Raw genomic sequence first — 19,887 nt, 5'->3', positions numbered from 1 at the left:
AACACAGCCAAACATAAATAAATTAAAAAAAAAAAAAAAGGTTGAAGCCAGATTGTAAAGCCATTAAAAAAAAAAAAAAGCACATGAAAAGATGCTCAATAACATTAGTCATCATGGAAATGCAAAACAAAACCACAGTGAGTTACCACTTCACACCCATTAGGATGACTATGAACAAAATAATGGAAAAATAACAAGTATTGACAAGGATGTAGAGAATCTGGAACCTTCGTGAATTGCTAGTGTGGATGTAACACGGTACTGCCATTGTGGAAAAGTGTGGCCATTCTTCAGAAATTTAGACATAGAATTACCATATGATCCAGCAGTTTTACTCCTAGGATTATACCCCAAAGTACTGAAAGTAGGGAAAAGTACAAGTACAGATCTGTATACCAATGTTCATAGCAGCATTATGCACAATAATCAACAGGCAGAAACACCCAAGTAATCTATCAACAAATGATGGGTAAACAAAACATGGTATCTACAAACAGTGCAGTTATTATTCAGCTGTAAAGAAAGAATGTTGTCCTGACACCTGCTACAACACGGATGAACCTTGAGGACATTATGCTAAGTGAAATAAGCCAGGACATAAAGGGCAAATGTTGTATGACCTCACTTATATGACGTACTTAGAATAGGCAAATTCTCTGAGACAGAAAAATGGAAAGGGGGAGAGTGAAGAGTTACTGTTTAATGGGTGCAGAGTTTCTGTTTCAGATAAACCAGTTTGGAAACAGATTTGCTGATGGCTATACAATATTGTGAATGTATCTAATGCCACTGAATTGTACAGTCAAAAATGGTTTAAATGGTACATGTAATGTATATTATTTTACCACAATAAAAAAGGCAATTATTAATTCTATTAAGTGATACAGAAAAGTATGAACAATATGCCAATTTTTTAAAATTTACAATGTGTAAAACAATGTAAACACATAGATCTCTCCAGTGTGAGTTTTCTAGGATTGAGGAAACAAGCTGCACAGAAAGCACCACAGTACTTCTCTTGAGGATGCTGTTTGGTGTGTCTGGACGAAACCTACGCCGGGCGCAGTGGTGGTGAGTTCTCTTTGTCTAAGGGGAAGCTACAGGAGTTTCTCCTGTTTGCTTACGTTTCTCACTCGATTTCTCTAAAGTGACCATGCACTGCTTCTGTTTTAAGACTTTTTTTAATTAGACAGAAATGCCCTTTCACCTGTGACAACACTATGTGGACAGCAGGTAAAGGGCTGGGTGGGTCACATGCAGGAAGTGCACAGCAGACCTCAGGGGCCTCCCCCAGTCATGGGGAAAAGTCTTCCCGGAGGTGAATCCTCTGATGCTGGGACATGTTGGAGCTGTGCCGGAAGGCCTTGCCACACTCGCCGCACGTGTACGGCTTCTCCCCGGTGTGGATCCTCCGGTGCTGCAGGAGGTATGTGCCCTGGCTGAAGGCTTTCTTGCAATCAGTGCATTTGTACGGCTTCTCTCCGTGGTGTGACCTCTGATGGTGGATGAGTCTGGAACTGTTGTGGAAGGCCTTCCCACACTCACCACACTTGTAGGGTTTCTCTCCCGTGTGGATCCTCTGATGCTGGATGAGGTGGGTGCTCTGGCTGAAGACTTTGCCACAGTCATTACATTCATAGGGCTTTTCTCCGGTGTGGCTTCTCTGATGTTCAACAAGCTTGGTTTTTTGGATGAAAGCTTTCTCACATTCATTACATTTATAGGGTTTTTCTCCAGTGTGAATTCTTTGATGTTGAATAAGGTTAGAACTCTGGGTAAAGCCTTTGCCACATTCTTTGCACTCGTATGGCTTCTCTCCAGTGTGAGTCCGACGATGTCGGATGAGGATTGAGCCGTCACTGAAGGCCTTCCCACAGTCGTTGCACTTGTAGGGCTTCTCTCCAGTGTGGATCCTCTGGTGATAAATGAGGGACGAGTAGGCACTGAAGTGCTTCCCACACTCACTACACTTGTAGGGCTTCTCCCCAGTGTGGATCCTCTGATGCTTCATGAGATTGGGCCTCTGATTGAACGTCTTCCCACACTCATTGCAGCGGTAGGGGATCTCCCCGGAGTGCATCCTGCGATGATTGATGAGTTCACAGCTCTGGTGGAAGGCTTTCCCACACTCGTCGCACTTGTAGGGCTTCTCTTCGCTGTGCAGCCGCTGGTGCTTGGCAAGGTTAGCACTGTACCTGAAGGCTTTCCCACAGCAACCACAATAATGCAATTTTTTTCCAATAGGAATTTTGTGATCTTCTTTAACAACTAAATTTGCACTGAAAACTTCCCCTAAATCACGCACCATATTTGTTTTTTTGGACCTGTGTACACGCTTATGGTTATTAAGATACGATCTCTGTTCAAAACTCTGCTCACATATATCGCATTTGTGAGGTCTCTGATCAGGGAGAGGGCTTGACCCCAACCTGAGGTTTCCCCCAGACTCCAGGCCACTCTCCTTGTTGGCCAGTGTGACTGGCCTGGGGCCTCTCTGCTCCACAGGCCCGTCCATGCTCCCCTCTGGCTCCCTGACATGCTCACAGGCTTCTCCCGGCTCAGGTCCCTGGAGAACACTCCCCCTGAGTCGGTCCAGTTCTTCCCCATAGAGCATCTCGCCTGAAGTCAACTCCTGATTCTCAGTCCTGGTCCCATGAGCTGAAACAACAAATGGAACACCTCAGGGTCACCTGTTCTGACTCTGGAAGGAAGGTATAAAGATGCTGCTGACCACCTGTGAAGTACCATCTCGATCATCTCCAAAGTCACAAAAACACCATCTCCAAAGTCTTGCAGACATGAAAGCCTGGAGCCCAGAGGCTTAAAAGCCTTGCCCAGGGCTGCAATCTCGCGGCAGCACAAGCATCCGCCCAACTCTTAACACCCACACCATTCCTGCCTGCCTTCTGCCCACAGAGCATGCTTGGTTGGGACTGCAGGATACCTGTCCTCATCTCACAAAAGGACAGAAGATGGAAGCTTCATAGCATCATGGAAACCAGAGCAAGGAGGGGTCCCAAAACTCATGAAGGATATCTGACAAAGAAATTAAAGCTGAGCGAGTGTAAGGCTGCCTAACAATAGCTAATCCACCCCAAAATCCATGGTGGGAAAACCAGCTGCCTCCCCAGAAGGGCAGAGAGCAGAGCTCATGCCAACTGAAGAAGAGAGGGTAGAGCACACAGAGGCTGGGTCCCTCAGCCCTCCCTAGCAGGCCACGCCCATCCCCAGGGCTCTTCCCAGGGGCCTCAGAGGCCGGGAGCCACCAGCACCTTAAACTCAAGATGCAACACAGGATGCCCTCAAGTCTGAGGCCCATGTCTCCACCCTTTCTTCCCTGACGAGGCACACAGTGACTCCACTTGCAGGAATACACTCACCAGAAATGCATTCTCTGTGAGCCAAGACACGCACACACACACAGCCCCAAAATGGGGACAACCAAATGCCCTGCAGAAGTACAATGGAAAATACTTGTGGTATGTTCACGACAGAACAGCGAACAGACTGAACAAACTCCATACAACATGGCAGGCTCACCACATGCAGGTGCCCCATAGGAGTCAGACAGAAGGGCCGGTGGGGAGCAGTGAGAAATGACGGAGGAGGCCCTGTGGGCTCCCAGGGAACTAGATATGTTCTCTATTTTGATCTGGATGATGGATTTTCGTAAAAATCGACTGAGCTGTAAATAGGGTCTGTCCCATTTCTGTAAGTATTTATGTTTGAATAAATAAATTTACAAACGCGAAATTCAAGTTCTTTGAGCCAATAGTTCCTTCCTAGGACATCAGCAAGACACCTGCAAAAAGTCACTTACCAGCGTTCTCTGTGGCAATGAACCCAGAGGACACCATGCCCCACAGCACACCATTCCCCACAGCACTTCCACTGAGAGCAGTGACCGCAGCTCATGTACACAGAAATAGAAATGCATTCAGTGAAAAATCCAGCGACCCTTCAATGCACACAGATCACTGCATTCCTGTTAGGAAGCGATGTCTGTGTGCAAGTACAGACCAGACTTCACTGGAAAATGGACAGCACGTACACACCGGAACACATTTGTATTTGGGTGCTGAAATCTGGGGTGATGTGTACTCCCTCCCTTTCCTATAATGGCCTGTAATCATCTAGTAGGTTAACTTAGAAGAGGGCAAACGAAGCGATGTTCTCCATCGCTATGGCCCCGCCTGACGGTCTGACGCCCCTCGGAGGGCATGAGCCCTGGACAGCAGGGCTCCATGGAGTCCTGGGGGCCTGGCCTTCCTTCACAGCACACCCGAGTGCCTTCCCCTCTTCTCCTCCACCAACACTGCCCCCTCTTACCCTCCTAGAAGATTCAGCTCAAGAATCACCCTATAAATAAGCAAAAAGGATATACTGTGCTGCACAGGGAAACATAGCCATTACCTTGTAGCAACTTTAAATGAAGTATAATCTGTAAAAATACTGAATCGCTACACTGGACACCTGAAACTAATAGAATATTGTAAATCAACTATACTTCAACTAAAAGAAAGAAAAAGTCACCCCACTGTGGCACCCAGGCTGGCAAAGGTGACCCAGGTTTCAGCAGAGGCCACTCCCAGGGCTACTGCACTGGCCATAATGCATCCTCCTCCAAATTCATGAGTTGGCTGACACTACATATCGTGGACCCCCACACATGCTTGTTCAGCAAGTGAGTCAGGGAGTCAGCCCCCCTACGCACCTGAGCCATCGATGGTCAGTCGCTCTCTCCCCTGCACGTCCGGGACCCATGGCTCATCCCCTCGCTCCAACTGTGTAATCACCTCTGGCTTGGGGCCTGCAGGTCCACCTCCTGGGAAGGAGACGGGGCCTGGGATTGATGCCAAGGACACAGTGTGGGCTCAACCTGGGACTGGCGGGGGAGAGGACACACAGGTACAGGGGGTGATGGGAAGTCTGGAAACTCCCTGGAGAGGTGGACGTGGTCATGAAGATGAAGATCTGAGCACAGGGGACTCTCTCCACCAGGAGGTGCACCTACATTGGGCCTGGGGCAGGGAGGCAGTCTTATCCGGTGCTGGCGAACCCAGCCCCACCCAGGGCCCTCCTCTGTGCAGACCAGGCCTGCCTGGGACGAGGGTCAGTGACACTCATCTCTGGGCCCAGGGGATGAGGCCCCCAGCCCAGCCCCTGCTGAGCCCTGAGCCCCCAGGACTATTCCCTGAGTTGCATCCCAGGAAGGGGCCTCACCCAGCGAGACCAGGTTCCTGTAGGTTTCCAGCATCACATCCCTGTAGAGGCCTTTCTGAACAGGGCCCAAACAGCCCCACTCCTCCCTGGAGAGGAGCACGGCCACGTCCTCGAAGGTCACTTCAGCCTGGAACAACAAGAGCTGCTGCAGGCCCAAGCGTGGCTCAGGCTGGGCCCGGGCTAGAGAAGCAGCACAGGGGTGATCACAGGCCTGATCCCTCAGCGTGGCCCTAGGGGGTGACCTGACCCCTTGGCTGCTGAGCCAGCTCACTCAGGGAGGTTGGGGGATTCCCAGGGTCACCCTTCCTCTTCTCAGCGCCCCACAGCAGAGATGCCTGACAGTGTTTGTTGAGGCCAAGCAGACAGGGAAGCCCTGGGAGAAGACCTCATGCCTTCTGGGGAAAACAGATGCTCACCTGGGGCAGGGCAGACAGATGCAAAGCTGCCATCGCCTAGTACCCTGGGCTTCCCGGGGATTGAGGCAGGAGCCAGTCACTCAGGTGCTGAGGGAAGAGAGAGGAACATGTGGAGGTCCAGCCTGGCCCCTCCTGCAGCCGCAGCCTCAGGGCTCGGCCTTCTGGGCAGACTCTGCTCCCTGCAGACACGTACAACATTTCAGGTCATCTGCCCCCACCTCCTCCCGGGCACCAAGTAGTCTCATTCAGGAGGAGGATGGAGACAGTCATTCACTTTATATGAAAGAATAAAGATAACACATTAAGGGCTGAGGAAAAAAAAGGAGTGAAAAGAAAAAAAAATCAATAGAAAGCATAAAGCAAAGTCAAAGATGAGGCAAAAAATACAAAACTAGTAGAAACAAGACCAATGGATGTGTAACAGTTAGAAGTAAAAGGATTAAGCTCACCTACTGGAAGCACAAGACTCTCCAATTAGATACACAAAATGCACGTATATAACCTAAAATAACACAGAAAGGCTAAATATAAGACAGACGAAAGAAACACTAATTAAAATAAAGCTATAATAGCTATATTTACCTTTTCTGTATCTTTAAAGCTCTTTATTGGAGTATGACGTTTATACAGCAGAGTCGACAACCCGAACACACAGCTCGAGGGGCCCGGCCCACAGAACCAGGCCCTGGCAGCCCTGCCGCCGCTGCAGGCTCTGCCTCCTTGCCGGCCTCCCAGGAGAGCCTCTGCCAGGCTCCTGGCAGCACAGATCAGCACCCTGCGGACTCTGTCAGAGGGGCTATGCCTTCTGCACTCCGTGCTGCCTTCTTCCCCTTAGCACGGTGTTTGCGAGCTGAACATGCTTTGCTGCATGTGCCTTTGCGATGTTTATACCAATCAAAACAAGACTGAAAGCAAAAATCATTATTAGGAACAAAAGCAGACACCGGGTATTAATAAAACGAAAAATCCACCAAAAGCTGTAATTACAAACGTGTATCTACAAACAAATCCTTGAAGCGTAGAAAGCCAAAGCTAAGTGCAGTGCCAAAGAGAAACGTGCAAACCCTCCCCTGGAATGAGAGATTTTAACACACTTCCCTCAGAAATGAGTGGACCAAATAGAAGATACTTAAAGCACAGAGAATACACTTTTTCAAAATGTACACTGAAATTGTAAGAAACAACACATACCACGCAAAAAAGAAAGTTTCAAAATATTCCAGGGACTTCCCTGGTGGTCCAGTGGTAAAGAATCTGCCTTCCAATGCAGGGGATGTGGGTTTGATCACTGCTCGGAGAACTAAGATCCCACATGCCACGGGGCAATTAAGCCCACGTGCCGCAACTTCTGAGTCCACACGCCCTGGAGCCTGCGCGTCACAACTAGAAGACAAAACCCACACACCACAACTAGAGAGAAGCCCACACGCCGCAACAAAGAGCCCGCACACCGCAACAAAAGATCCCGCGTGCCACAACTAAGACCAAACGCACCCAAAAATAAATAAAATAAAATAAATAAATAATAAAAAATATGGGCTTCCCTGGTGGCGCAGTGGTTGAGAGTCCGCCTGCTGATGCAGGGGACACGGGTTCGTGCCGCGGTCTGGGAAGATCCCACATGCCGCGGAGGGGCTGGGCCCGTGAGCCACAGCCGCTGAGCCTGCGCGTCCGGAGCCTGTGCTCCACAACGGGGGAGGCTGCGGCAGTGAGAAGCCCGCATACCGCAAAAAAATAATAATGATAATAATTAACAAATCTTAAAAAATGTGTGTGTGTGTATATATACATACATATATATGTGTGTGTGTATATATATATATAAAACACAAAAAGTTCCAAAGGCTGATATCATTTGGCAAACTTTCATATTGTTGTTCCACTAGAAATACCTGACTTAAAAAAGGACCCCCCCTTCAAGAAAAACATAGAAATGGAAATTAAGGTGGAAATGGAAACAGAGACTACCTAAGGGAAACCTTAATGCACTTATTTTAACAAAGAGATTGAAATAATAATCTAAGCGTTCAACAAGAAACTAGGCACAGAATAAGAAAGCAATTCAAGGAAAGAAGATGAAAAAAAAATAAAGTTTAAAGAAACAGAAAATAATCTCAAACTTGGTTCTTTGAAAATACTCATAAAATACACAAATGTCTGGCAAGTCCAATGTGGGGAAGGGGAAAAGGTGGGAAAGGAAATACTATTAAGAACAAAAAAGGGAACACAGCTCTACATACCACACATTAAGAGTGGTGGTTCTCAGAGTGCAGGCCAAGACCCTGGCACTCCTAGCACTCAAGTCTGTTTCATAACAACGCTAAGGGAACACAACAGAAGCATTAGCATTAGTCAGCGACAAGAGGCAGATGCTTGCTCCCTCACCCAGCTGCTATGTAACAGTGTACCAAAGACCCTAGCCAATGCATTAAGTCACAGAAAAAGAAATAGAAGCTACAGTTCCGTGGTTAGGACTCCGTGCTTCCACTGCAAGGGACACGGGTTTGATCCCAGGTTGGGGAACTAAGATTCCACATGCCACCACGCAACCAAAACAAAAAAGAAGAAAAAAGACAATCTACATAGAAAATCCGAGAGTATCAACCTAGTGTTGGGATGATAAAAGTTCAACAGGATTGCCATATACAAGGTCAATAGACTAATTGATATCACTCCCATATACTAACAATCAGCAACCAAAAAAAACAGCATTCCTAACAGCTACAAAAACTATACAGCACCTACGAAATCTAACAAAACAAATGTAACTTTATGGACAAGATGATAAAACTTCATTGAAGGACACACACATAAAAAAACAAAACCTATGGAGAAACAGACAACGTTCATAAACAGGAGGGCTCAATATCACAAAAATGTCAGTTCTCCCCAAATGAATCTATTAATTCTGTACAAACAAAACTGCAACGGGACATATCATATCTGACCAAAATGACTCTAAATATCACAAGAGTAATGATCTAAGATTAACCAAGGCAATGCCAAAGAAGAACTAAGGCAGAGCCATGCCCTACCATATATCAAGTCTTATTATAAGGCTGTGGTAATAAAAGTGAGATACAGCTGTCCCTAGGTGTCCATGCAGAATTGATTCCAGGACCCCAATAGGATACCAAAATCTAAAAATACTCAACTCCCTTATATAAAATGGCATAGTATTTGCATATAACCCACACACATACACATCCCCCGTATACTTTAAATCATCTCTAGATTACTTACAATACTTAACACAATGTCCTGTATACTTTAAATCATCTCTAGATTACTTACAATACTTAACACAATGTAGACGCTATGTAAATAGTTGTAGATACAATAGAAATACTATGTAAAGACTTGCCAGCTGGGTCTTCCCTGGTGGCGCAGTGGTTAGGAATCCACCCGCTGATGTAGGGGACACAGATTCGAGCCCTGGTCAGGGAAGATCCCACACGCCACGGAGCAACTAAGCCTATGTGCCACAACTACCGAGCCTGCGCTCTAGAGCCCGCGTGCCACAACCACTGAGGCTCGCGTGCCTAGAGCCTGTGCTCCGCAACACAGAGAAGCCACCGCAACGAGAAGCCTGCGCACCACAATGAAGAGTAGCTCCCACTCACCGCAACTAGAGAAGGCCCGTGCACAACAACGAAGACCCAACGCAGCCATAAATAAATAAATAAATAAATAAAATTTATACAAAGTTGCTAGGTGTAGCAAATTCAAGTTTTACTTTTTGGAACTTTCTGCAATTTTTTTTCCTCCAACACTTTCAATCCTCAGTTGGTTGAATCCACAGATGCAGAACCCACAGATAAAGAGGGCTGATTGTAAGAGCACAGGAAAGAGGATAATGGAACAGATCCACGCATATATTAATGACACACTTGCAATGTTAAGAGCAATGCACCGTTCAATAAATGAAGTTGGCACAACTGAATTTCCACAGGGAAGTAAAATTAGATCCTGCCTTCCATGGCACACAAAAATATATTTCAGACAGGCTGAAGGCCTAAATGTTTCTTTAAAGTGTTTACAGCTATTATAAGGAAATAATACAGAAAACACACCATCCATAAAGGAAAAGTTGCTTAATTTTACTCCATCAAAAACACCTTCTGTACAAGACACCACAAAATTAGAAGCAAACTGGGACTTCCCTGGTGGTCCAGTGGCTGAGACTCCGCGCTCCCAATGCAGGGGGTCTGGGTTCAATCCCTGGTCAGGGAACTAGATCCCACATGCCACAACTAACAGTTCGAATGCCGCAACTAAAGATCCCGCAGGTGACAACGAAGATCCCGAGTGCCACAACTAAGAGTAGCCCCCGCTGTCAGCAACTAGAGAAAATCCATGTGCAAGCGAAGACCCAATGCAGCCAAAAATTAAATAAATGAATAAATTAATTAATTTTTTAAAAACCCACAAGGAGGGGCTTCCCTGGTGGCGCAGTGGTTAAGAATCCGCCTGCCAAAGCAGGAGACACAGGTTCGAGCCCTGGTCCGGAAAGATCCCACATGCCATGGAGCAACTAAGCCCGTGTGCCACAACTACTGAGCCTGTGCTCTAGAGCCCGCAAGCCACAACTACTGAGCCTGTGTGCCACAACTACTGAAGCCCACGTGCCTAGAGCCTGTGCTCTGCATGCAACAAGAGAGAAGCCCACTGCAATGAGAAGCCCGCACACCACAACGAAGACCCAATGCAGCCAAAAATAAATAAAATTAATTAAAAAAAAAAAACACAAGGAGATACCACTTCACACTTGTTAGAATGGCTACTCTCAAAAAGCAAAAGAGGAACTTTCCTGGTGGCACAGTGGTTAAGAATCCACCTGCCAATGCAAGGGACATGGGTTCGATCCCTGGTCTGAGAAGATCCCACATGCCACAGAGAAACTAAGCCCATGCGCCACAACTACTGAGTCCGTGAGCCACAACTACTGAGCCCGAGTGCCACACTACTGAAGCCCGCGCGCCTATAGAGCCCGTGTTCCACAACAAGAGAAGCCACCACTTGCCGCAACTAGAGAAAGCCCGTGTGCGGCAATGAAGACCCAATGCAGCCAAAAATAAATTAATTAATTTTTAAAAAAGAACATCCTTTACCTTTTAAAAGAAAAAAGCAAAAGATAAGCATTGGTGAGGATTTGGAGAAAAGGGAACCCTTACACACTGTTGGTGGAAATGTAAATTGGTGCATCAACTATGAAAAACAGTATGAAGGTTCCTCAAGAAATTGTAAGTAGAACCACCATATGATCCAGCAATCCTACTTCTCAGTATATATCCAAAGGAAATGAAATCTGGAGCTCAAAGTGAGATCTGCACTCCCGTGTTCACTGCAGCATTATTCACAACAGCTAAGGCATGGAAACAACCTAAATGTCTGTCCATGGATGAAAGGATAAAGTAAATGTGGCAAAAAATAAATTTTAAAAAATGTGGCATATATATACAGTGGAATATTATTCAGTCATAAAAAAAAAAAAGGAATTCCTGCCATTGGCAACAACATGGATGAACCTGGAGAGCATTATACTAGGTGGAATAAGCCAGACACAGAAAGACAAACGCTGCGTGATCTCACTTATACGTGGTATCTAAAACAGTCCAAATCATAGACTCAAGGAGTAGAATGGTGGTCACCAGGGTTTGGGGATTAATGAAAATGGACATGTTGGTCAGAGTACAAACATTCAGTTATGCAAGATGAATAAGTTCTGGAGAGTTAATGAACAGCCAGGTAACTATAATCAACAATACTGTATTATATACTTTGAAATTTGCTAAGTAGATTTTTTTTTTTTTTTTTTTTAATTTAGACTGCTACGGATCTTAGTTGCGGCATGCGAACTCTTAGTTGCGGCATGCGGGATCTGGTTCCCTGACCAGGGGTCAAACCCAGGCCCCCTGCATTGGAAGCGCGGAGTCTTAGCCACTGGACCGCCAGGGTTTTTAACAGTTTTCTTAAATTACAAAAAAAAGGGCGGGGGAGTGGGTGGGTTTGAAAAAACTAGCAAAAAGAGAACTGGCAATCCCAGTCCCTGACGTTTGCTAATCCATTCTCTGTACTTAAGTTTTAACGAAAAGGATTTTTTAATGCTACATTTTAAAAGCACAAAACAATGGGGCAAATAAAAAGGTTTCAGACCTTGAATAAAAGCCTCTAGAAAGAGAAACAAAAATTTGGCTACTGGGAGAAAGGCTTCCGTGGGCCAGAAGCAGAAGGGTGGGAAGAAAGGGAGATACGTCCGGTGGGGCGGGGTGCGGGACCCGCAGGGCCGCGGGGGAAATGCGGAGGCGGGCTGACGCTGGAGGTGACGGGAGTGTGCACGGGCATGAACCGCCCCCGAGCTGGAGACCGCGAGGAGGGTACCGGGGGCGGAACGAGTTGGGGGCGGAGGGGAAGAGGGGAGCACAACAGTGCGAGGCCGGCGCGCGCGGCGCCTGGTTACAGGCGGCATCTCGCGCCGCGGAAGCAGCCCCTTGGGGCGACCCGGGAGGGGAGTCCGGTGGAGAGACCCCAGGGCGGGCTTGGGACCGGTGACGGAGACTCCGCGGCGGGAGAGGGGCCTGGCGAGAAACGACCCCGACCGGGGGAGAACAGTAGGGTTCGGGGCCTTGCAGTGGGACCCGGGGCGGGAGCTCAAGGTGTCGAGGAGAGGGTCCGCGCTCCGCGCCCGGGAGGCCCAGCCGCCGCCGCCCCCGCCCCCACCGACCCACACTCACCTCAGCGCCGCCCAACGGCAGCCTGCACGACCAGGCCCCGCCTGCTGCTCCGGCCCAGCCGACCGAAACCCGACCGGAAGTGACGTGGCCCTCCTCTCGGATCCCGGCGGAAGACGCCTTAGGGTCGCTCTGGGAAACGGACGCCGCGTCTCGGTGGTCGGCCGCCTCGAGGAAAGTAGAAGCTGCATCGTAGATCGGGAACGCTGCCACCAGGTGGCAGTCTGGAACCACGACCCCCAGGCTTCGCAGCGAAGGCAAGGCGGAGGCTTTGGTGACCAGCAGATTTCCAGTAATTCTCCTTTTCAGTGAAACTCAAGGCACTGCAACCAACAAAAGTTCGGGCAGGCCCTTTCCTTTGCAGCTAAAGGCAGAAAGCTACGCCCTTTCTCAGGGCCATGTGAAGAGGATACTTACTGGTCAAAGCAGCCCGTTTTAGTTTAACCCACTGCCCCCAGCCCCAACTCCTGAACCCCGCATGCCTAGAGCCCGTGCTCTAGGGTATAAATGGGGCCCAGTGTCCACTCAGGGTCTGAGCGGCCAAATGCTCCTGGAGCAAACTCTCCCTGTTGGCCAGTCCCCTGGACAAAGCCCCAGGCCACTTTACCCAGAAGGGAGCAATACTGCAAGCAGGTTATGGTTCAGGCGAACATGTCCAGTTCCCTTTCCTTCAGAAGGAACCATTGCCCTCCTCTCATGACCGAGGTCCTAGCCCTACTGGGTCACTGTCTAGGCGTGGGTGGCATAGGACACGTGGGGCCCCAGGAAGGCAAGACTAGAACTGAGGTTCACACTAGAGACAGGTATGAACCATGAAAACAAGTAGCCACCTGGCAACCAGTGAGGCCCTACCACCCAGGAGGAACCCTGCCAGTCTCCCGGAACAGCCAAGGGGACCAGTTCTCATGCGTGAGACTCAGGAAGGTGGCTGCCAGAGACTCCAGCCAGTGCCCTTGCACCCACTCTGTAAAGGTGCATCCCACCTCAGCCTGCCATCCACCCTTGCTGTCCCAATCGGCCTACCACTCACTCCAGTGGTCAGTTAGACACACTGGCTTGCAGCTCCTGCTTTCACATCAGCTCACAAGGGGTACCACTAGGGGCAGGGGGCTCTGGCTGGCCTCTGGGAAGCAAGTGTCCTGGTCCTGAGGCACTGATGGGCCTCCACTCCCATTCTGGTGCCCAGTCTGCCCTGGCTCTATCAGCTTTGACCAGTCCATCATTTAGTCTGGGACAAGGTGCTAGTAGTGGACTACTGCCAAAAAGGAAGCCCATCTGTTGAGAAACTAGTCTGGTCCTTCCATTCCAAGGCAGCACCCCTACTCTCCAGCCTGTGGCTCCAGGGACACCACTCTCTCACCCAACAGCACCCAAACCCTCATCCGGATTCTCCAAGTGCTCAAGACAAGTTAGTGAACGGAGGTCTGGAGGCTACACTCCTTGTGAGTGGGCTTCTCTGCTCCATGTGCAGGTGGTGGGGGATTCCAGGTGTCAAGATGTGAAGCAACCCAGCAGCCCCACCTTCTCTGTCCAAAGCTTCCACTGTTCACTAGTGCAACTACGTCATCTTCCTCCTTCCTCCCTATGTGGAACACCGGGGCACTCCTCCCAGCAGGGACCCTTCCCTCTGAAACCAAGGAAAAGCGCAGCTCAGCTGTGAAAAAGACAAACTTTATTGAGTCCCCAGCCCTAATTCTCTTTCTCCTGCACAGTCTTGGTTCCCCGGAGACGCCCAGTCCGGCGGGCAGCAATGAGACCCACTTTCCGGCCAGCAGGGGCATCTCTGCGGATCGTAGAGGGTTTGCCGATGTGCTGGTGGTTGCCACCTCCGAAGGGATGCTCCACAGGCTGCGGGAAGAGGGAAGTGGTGTTGGGGGTGGCCCCGACCTGCCTCACGAGGGCTTGGGGAAGGGTATAATCAACCAGCCTGTGCTTACAAACCATCACCCAGAGCCTCACAGTACAGATCCCCCACCACAGAGAAGAGGGAACACTACAGGTAGGAGCCTGTCCACCCCATCTCACAGCCCCAGTACACCGAATACCCCCACCACTGTCCATTTCTGGGCCACTTACATTCATGGCCACACCCCGCACGCGTGGCCAACAGTTCCTCTTTGCCTTATACTTGTGGTAGGCACGGCCGGCCTTCAGAATGGGCTTGTCAATGCGGCCACCTCCAGCCACCACACCTGTTGGAGACCAGGGACCTCAGGGAGATGTATCACACCCTGCCCAGCACTGGGGGACCCCCATCAGGCAGAGCATCCCCTGCTCGGTCCGTGCCAATGTCCCACCCCCGTGTGTCATACAGCAGCACATGTTCCCAGGAACCTCAGAAATGCCTCGAAACCATCACCAAGCACCAAGTCCCCTTGCAGCCTATCAGCTGACAAGTTTCTTCAGGCGCTGCAGGGTCGTTAAGCCAGGGCTTTATTCACATCGTCTGGAATGCCTGCCTTGATCCACGGTTCTCCAGGAAGTCGTCCCCTTTGCAGGGTCTGACACTGCACTCCTGCAAGCACCTCCCCACCCCAAACAGGACAGCTGACCCAGCCTGCCACTTCTCTGCCATTGTTTTATCCTGTGAGCACATCCTCAAGAGCCTCCCCCATGCAAGACTGGCTTTGCCACATGGATTCAAAGATGTTGACAAAAACCAAAGTAAACAAACTTGGGTTCATGTGCTTTTTTCCTGGGTGCCTTTAAGGAAATCACACATATCTTGGTAGGATGTTAACGGGCAGGGATCACTTAAGTCCAGGTTATCCCCAAGCGCCGACAAGTCTGCCTTAAGAGTATCAGCAGGTTCGGTCTCATTCAATACCCAACCAGCAGTTAAGTAGGAACTGCTATGCCCGCTTTAGAGCTGTGCTCAAGCTTACACAGCCCACACTTCAGTGAAGCAGGCAGCTGGGTTCCAGGTCCCTATCTAGCTGCTGGCTGTCCACAGGAGACCCACAGCATTCAACTGCCACCTTCCACTCACCGACCACAGCCCTGTTGGAGGAAGAGATGACCTTCTTAGAGCCCGAGGGCAGCTTCACTCTGGTCTTCTTTGTCTCAGGGTTGTGGGAGATGACAGTCGCATAGTTCCCAGAGGCCCTGGCCAGCTTGCCCCGGTCACCAGGTTTCTCCTCCAGACAACACACGATGGTGCCCTCGGGCATGGTGCCCACCGGGAGCACATTGCCGATGTTGAGCTGGGCTGCGAGGGGAAGCAGCAGCAGCCGTCCGTCAACAGCGTAAGGTGGCGTCCTAACTACTGCTTGCCAAAAACAAAGCCAGCGCAGCACTCCACAGCCAGCCTCCTCCTACAGCTCTCCGGGCACCCACCGAGTATGCATGGCCAAGCAGGTCTGCTGCCTCAGTGTTCCTCCCCCGACCCAAGGCGTAAACTTCAAGGAACCGCAGGTCCCTACCCACCGCATCTTCCATCTAGGCGCGACACTCACCCTTCTTGCCGCAGTACACGAACTGGCCAGTGTGGATGCCCTCGGCGGCGATGAACAACTCCGTCCGCTTCTTAAAACGGTACGGATCCCGGAAGACCACCTTGGCAAGGGGCGCGCCGCGGCCCGGGTCGTGGATGATGTCCTGCGGGCCGAGGCGGCTTGAGTGGCGTGGGTCCCGCCGGGCGCCCCACGCCCCCACCCGCCCCAGCCCGCGCCCCGAACCTTCACGATGCCCTTGATGTAGCCGTGTCGCTCGGCGAAGTCCACGGCGCGCAGACGGGCGGCGCCCTTTCGGTGCTTCACATGCGCGCGGAACACGGACCCGGCGCCCTTCCTCTGCCCACGGATCACGCGGCCCATCGCGGCGGTCTGGGGGCGGCTCATGGTCAGCGGCCGGGCGGCCCAGGCACCCCCACCACCCCGGCATCAGGGCTCCCGCTCCCCCGGCTCCTCCCTCCAGGTCTCGGCACCCTCCGCGCCCCCCTCCCCGGCCATGCGACCTGGCGCCTTCTGCAGAGACGGCTGGGGTCCCTTACGGGCCCTAGGGCGCCGCATGGCGCCTAGATGGCACCGGATGGCACCAGGCGACACCAACACGTCCTACCTGCTGCCGGGCACTGCCGAAAGAGGAGACGCGGCCCTTGAGAGCCGCCTTATCTTCCGGGGCGGGGCCGAGAGCCCTTAACCTTCCGGCCAGGAGCGGCGGCCGCCACCGCAAGACACGCCGGGACTTGTAGTCCTCTCGCGGGCGCCAGTGGCCCCTCCCTCGCGCCGGGGCCTCAGCGCAGGCGAACTGAGGTGGTTGGTCCCGCAGTGCGCAGAGGCTCCGGTGGTCTGGCGGGGATGCTGCTCTCCCGCCGCGGGACCGTCGAGTGGGCGGGCAAGCCTACCAGAAAGGGAGCCTCCAGTAGGGCACATCTTTCGGGCAGGGGGCTTCTGGAGAAGTGGGAGGGGTCTTTCCAGAGAGGATCCCTGGAATTAGCAGAAGAGGCGGTGGATCCCCTGAGTGAGACCTGTCAGTAGGCGCGGACAGGGAGAGCTTAGTGACCAGGGCAGTGGGTGTGCAGGTGACGCCTGAGGAGGGAGAGCCAGCGAGGTAGGGAGAGAGTGAGGGCAGGGGTCTCAGGGAGCAGAGGGGCTTGCACTCAGGGCTCTGAGGTGGTGTGTTTGCACCAGTGCGGGCAGGTGGGTTTTGCAGGGGTGGAGGCCAGAGAGACATCAGGAGAAGGTGACAGGAGAGGGAAGGAAGGGTCCATGTGGCCACATGCTGAAGCCACAGGGGAGCACGAGGCGCCCGGAGAGACAGCCGACTCTTGGCAGAGATAGCTCATCCGGAGGCAGCACAGCCTACAGCAGGGCCAGGAGCTGATGGGCACCGGCGCCGCCCTGGGGCAGGGTGACGGGCTCTGGGGTCAGCTCGGGATAGGCCTGGAAGACCAGAAGGGCAGAGGAAGAGTGGGATGGAGGTGGGGACAGTGCTTGGACTTGTGGGCTGTGGGGTCCCTAGGATGGAGTATGGGGGGGCGGCCCTGAGAGAGGCAAGATGGAAACACCACAGACCCTGCCTTCAAGGGACTCCGGTCCAAGTGGGAAAAAAGTTGAGTACAGGGCAGGAGTCAGACGGGAGCAGGTGTGCCAAGGCCTCTCTGTGCTGGGCACAGGCCTGTCACCCGCAGCCCCTGCTGCCCACCTCCTCAGGCCCCCTGTGGCACCTCGTTCATTTTGCTCTCAGGACCCCAAGCCCCTGACCTCCTCAGGTAACATTTCCCTGGGGGCCTCAGGGAACTTATGCTTCTGTTCAGGGCTTGGGGTCTCCTGGTTCCTCCTGCCAGCTTTTGAGTCAAGCGAGGCTAAATCCAAAAGGTGATCCTGGAGGTAGCAAAGGAACCTTAGAGCAAGGCTTTGGTACAAACCAACCAATCCAGAGCCCACACTCCCAACTATCTCCTTTATGAGACTCACACCCCACACCAATGTTTCCCTGCCCTACATCACCCCAGCGCCAGGTATGGGACAACTAGAGACCAACCATAACTTGATAACTTGCAGCCTGCTGAAATTATTCAAACACATGATCCTCAGCTTACTCAGCGTGCCTGCTCTGCCTTGCCCATTCTTTCCTGCGGAAACCCCAGTGAAGGCTCTGGGCCACACCTTCCCTCCCCTCTTTTGCCTCCTCACCAACCTAGTGCTTCCCTGTGTGGCCCCGTGTGGTGTGCCCTGCCTCCCATTCCAGAGACCCGTAAGTATAAATGTCTTCCTTCACTTCCGAGTCTGCATGTCTTACCATCCCCGATTAAAAGAAACCCGAGGTACATTTTAGCACACCATGAGGTTCCTGAGTGCTCAGGGATGGTGATGGCCTTCAGGGGCTCTGTCTGTTCTGGTTCATTGAAAGTGTTATTGCTCTGGGCCATCTACTAGACTACAGAAAATCTAGTAGATGGCCCAGACTGGCCTTGGAAACACAGCTCTTTGAAAATAATTTTTCTTTTGGCCGCACAGCTTGTGGGATCGTAATTCCCTGACCAGGGATTGAGCCTGCACCCTTGGCCATGAAAACGTGGAATCCCCAGGACTGCCAGGGAATTCCCAAAAATAATTTTTAAACTGGGCTTTTCCCCTGGGAACACTTACAGCTTGGAATCCCAATTGCAGGCTGGAAATAGCTGGAAAGTAATCTGGGTTGGCCCAGAGAAAGGTCACTGTGACCATTTGGGGAACCATGCAGGCCCCTGACATTTTCAAAAAAATATTTATTATTTTTTAAATAATCTTTTAAAATTAATTTATTTATTGGCTGCATTGGGTCTTCGTTGCTGCGCACAGGCTTTCTCTAGTTGCGGCGAGTGGAGGCTACTCTTCGTTGCAGTGCGCGGGCTTCTCACTGCGGTGGCTTCTCTTGTTGCGGAGCACAGGCTTTAGACGTGCGGGCTCCAGCAGTGGTGGCACACCGGCTCAGTAGTTGTGGCTTGTGGGCTCTAGAGCGCAGGCTCAGCGGTTGTGGCACACGAGCTCAGTTGCTCCGCGGCATGTGGGATCTTCCCGGACCAGGGCTCGAACCCGTGTCCCCTGCATTGGCAGGTGGAGTTTTAACCACTGCACCACGAGGGAAGTCCCTAAATATTTATTATTTATTTATTTATTTAGGCTGCTCCGGGTCTTAGCTGCTCGTGAAATCTTTTTTTAGTTGCGGCATGCAGGATCTAGTTCCCTGACCAGGGATGGAACCCCGGCCCCCTGCATCGGGATCATGGAGTCTTAGCCACTGGACAACCAGGGAAGTTCCCCAGGCCCCTTACTGTTAATAGTCTGTTTGCTCAGGATGATGGGACTCAGCCACAGAGGCTCTGGAATGGCCTGCAGTGGGTAGAAGCAGTCTCCTTCACCCCACTCCCAGGCAGCACCCTCAGTGCCCTGGTACCTGCACCTCCCACACTGCCCAGATGTCTGTTGGGTGGACACTCTGGGCCAGGCTTTCGTGGTGGCTGAGATGGCTCTGTCCTCAGGGTCCACAGATCCAAGCATCAGCCCTGGCTCCCCCTCTTGCTCCCTGGGTCATCCTTACCTTGAGGGGGCCAGGCTAGGGCCCAGGTTTGCCAGCCCCTCCTAGCTCTAGATGGAGCAGTGTGAAGACCCTCCAGCAGGAAGTCTCCCAGTAAGTAGATCAGGACCACCAGTGAGCTCAGGGTACCTGAGCGCTTGGCTGGCGATTAAGGTTAGGAAGCAGGCATATTCCCAGCCCTTTCCCATTCTCCATTCCTTCCTTTATTCATACTTTGCACAGATGCTCTCTGAGCGTGAGCAGGGAGGATGTGGGGACGGGAGAGTTGAGTTCGAGCTGGGAGGTGTGGGGTGGGAGCGCCGGGACCATGCCGCACAGGGGCCCAGGGAGAGGAGCTAGTTCCTCCGAGCATACTTGCTTTTCCCTTCCACCTCCCCTAGGAGTCCGTCCGGGAGCTGATTCTGACCATTTCCTTATTTTGGTTTGCACCAATTTCACAGTGGCTTTGCCTGGGACCCCGGGATTTGGATCATCGACAAGTCGGGTGTCAGGGCCCT

General features: G+C 51.5%; 2 protein-coding genes across 22 annotated transcripts; both read right to left on the bottom strand.

Moving 5' to 3' along the window:
• Window positions 1-680: 680 nt before the first annotated feature.
• On the bottom strand, window positions 681-12,476 carry ZNF34 (zinc finger protein 34). Of its 20 annotated transcripts, none has more exons than XM_032609910.1 (9): window positions 12,374-12,476; window positions 6,831-7,022; window positions 6,222-6,544; window positions 6,089-6,141; window positions 5,640-5,726; window positions 5,224-5,350; window positions 3,821-4,825; window positions 3,381-3,450; window positions 681-2,658 (listed from the first exon to the last, which is right to left on the bottom strand). In XM_032609910.1, exons 7-9 carry the CDS (start codon window positions 3,935-3,937, stop codon window positions 1,295-1,297), a joined length of 1,551 nt encoding a protein of 516 aa, XP_032465801.1. In that variant the 5' UTR covers window positions 3,938-4,825; window positions 5,224-5,350; window positions 5,640-5,726; window positions 6,089-6,141; window positions 6,222-6,544; window positions 6,831-7,022; window positions 12,374-12,476; the 3' UTR covers window positions 681-1,294. The 20 variants fall into 20 exon arrangements, with proteins under 20 accessions (XP_032465801.1, XP_032465811.1, XP_032465802.1 ...); XM_032609920.1 differs by lacking the exon at window positions 3,381-3,450 and having other exon boundaries at window positions 3,821-4,479; window positions 4,715-4,825; window positions 12,374-12,454; XM_032609911.1 differs by lacking the exon at window positions 6,831-7,022 and having other exon boundaries at window positions 3,821-4,479; window positions 4,715-4,825; window positions 12,374-12,453.
• A 1,544-nt stretch (window positions 12,477-14,020) lies between these two features.
• On the bottom strand, window positions 14,021-16,503 carry RPL8 (ribosomal protein L8). 2 transcript variants are annotated; one of them, XM_032609869.1, is made up of 6 exons: window positions 16,430-16,503; window positions 16,048-16,194; window positions 15,826-15,967; window positions 15,360-15,578; window positions 14,447-14,562; window positions 14,021-14,218 (listed from the first exon to the last, which is right to left on the bottom strand). In XM_032609869.1, exons 2-6 carry the CDS (start codon window positions 16,183-16,185, stop codon window positions 14,060-14,062), a joined length of 774 nt encoding a protein of 257 aa, XP_032465760.1. In that variant the 5' UTR covers window positions 16,186-16,194; window positions 16,430-16,503; the 3' UTR covers window positions 14,021-14,059. The 2 variants fall into 2 exon arrangements, with proteins under 2 accessions (XP_032465760.1, XP_032465761.1); XM_032609870.1 differs by having other exon boundaries at window positions 16,326-16,444.
• Between the last annotated feature and the right edge of the window lie 3,384 nt (window positions 16,504-19,887).

The sequence above is a fragment of the Phocoena sinus genome, chromosome 17 (genome assembly GCF_008692025.1).
Source record: "Phocoena sinus isolate mPhoSin1 chromosome 17, mPhoSin1.pri, whole genome shotgun sequence".
Classification (NCBI taxonomy): domain Eukaryota; kingdom Metazoa; phylum Chordata; class Mammalia; order Artiodactyla; family Phocoenidae; genus Phocoena; species Phocoena sinus.
The sequence above is the reverse complement of the archived record's forward strand: the minus strand, read 5'-3'. Positions and strand labels throughout refer to the sequence as shown.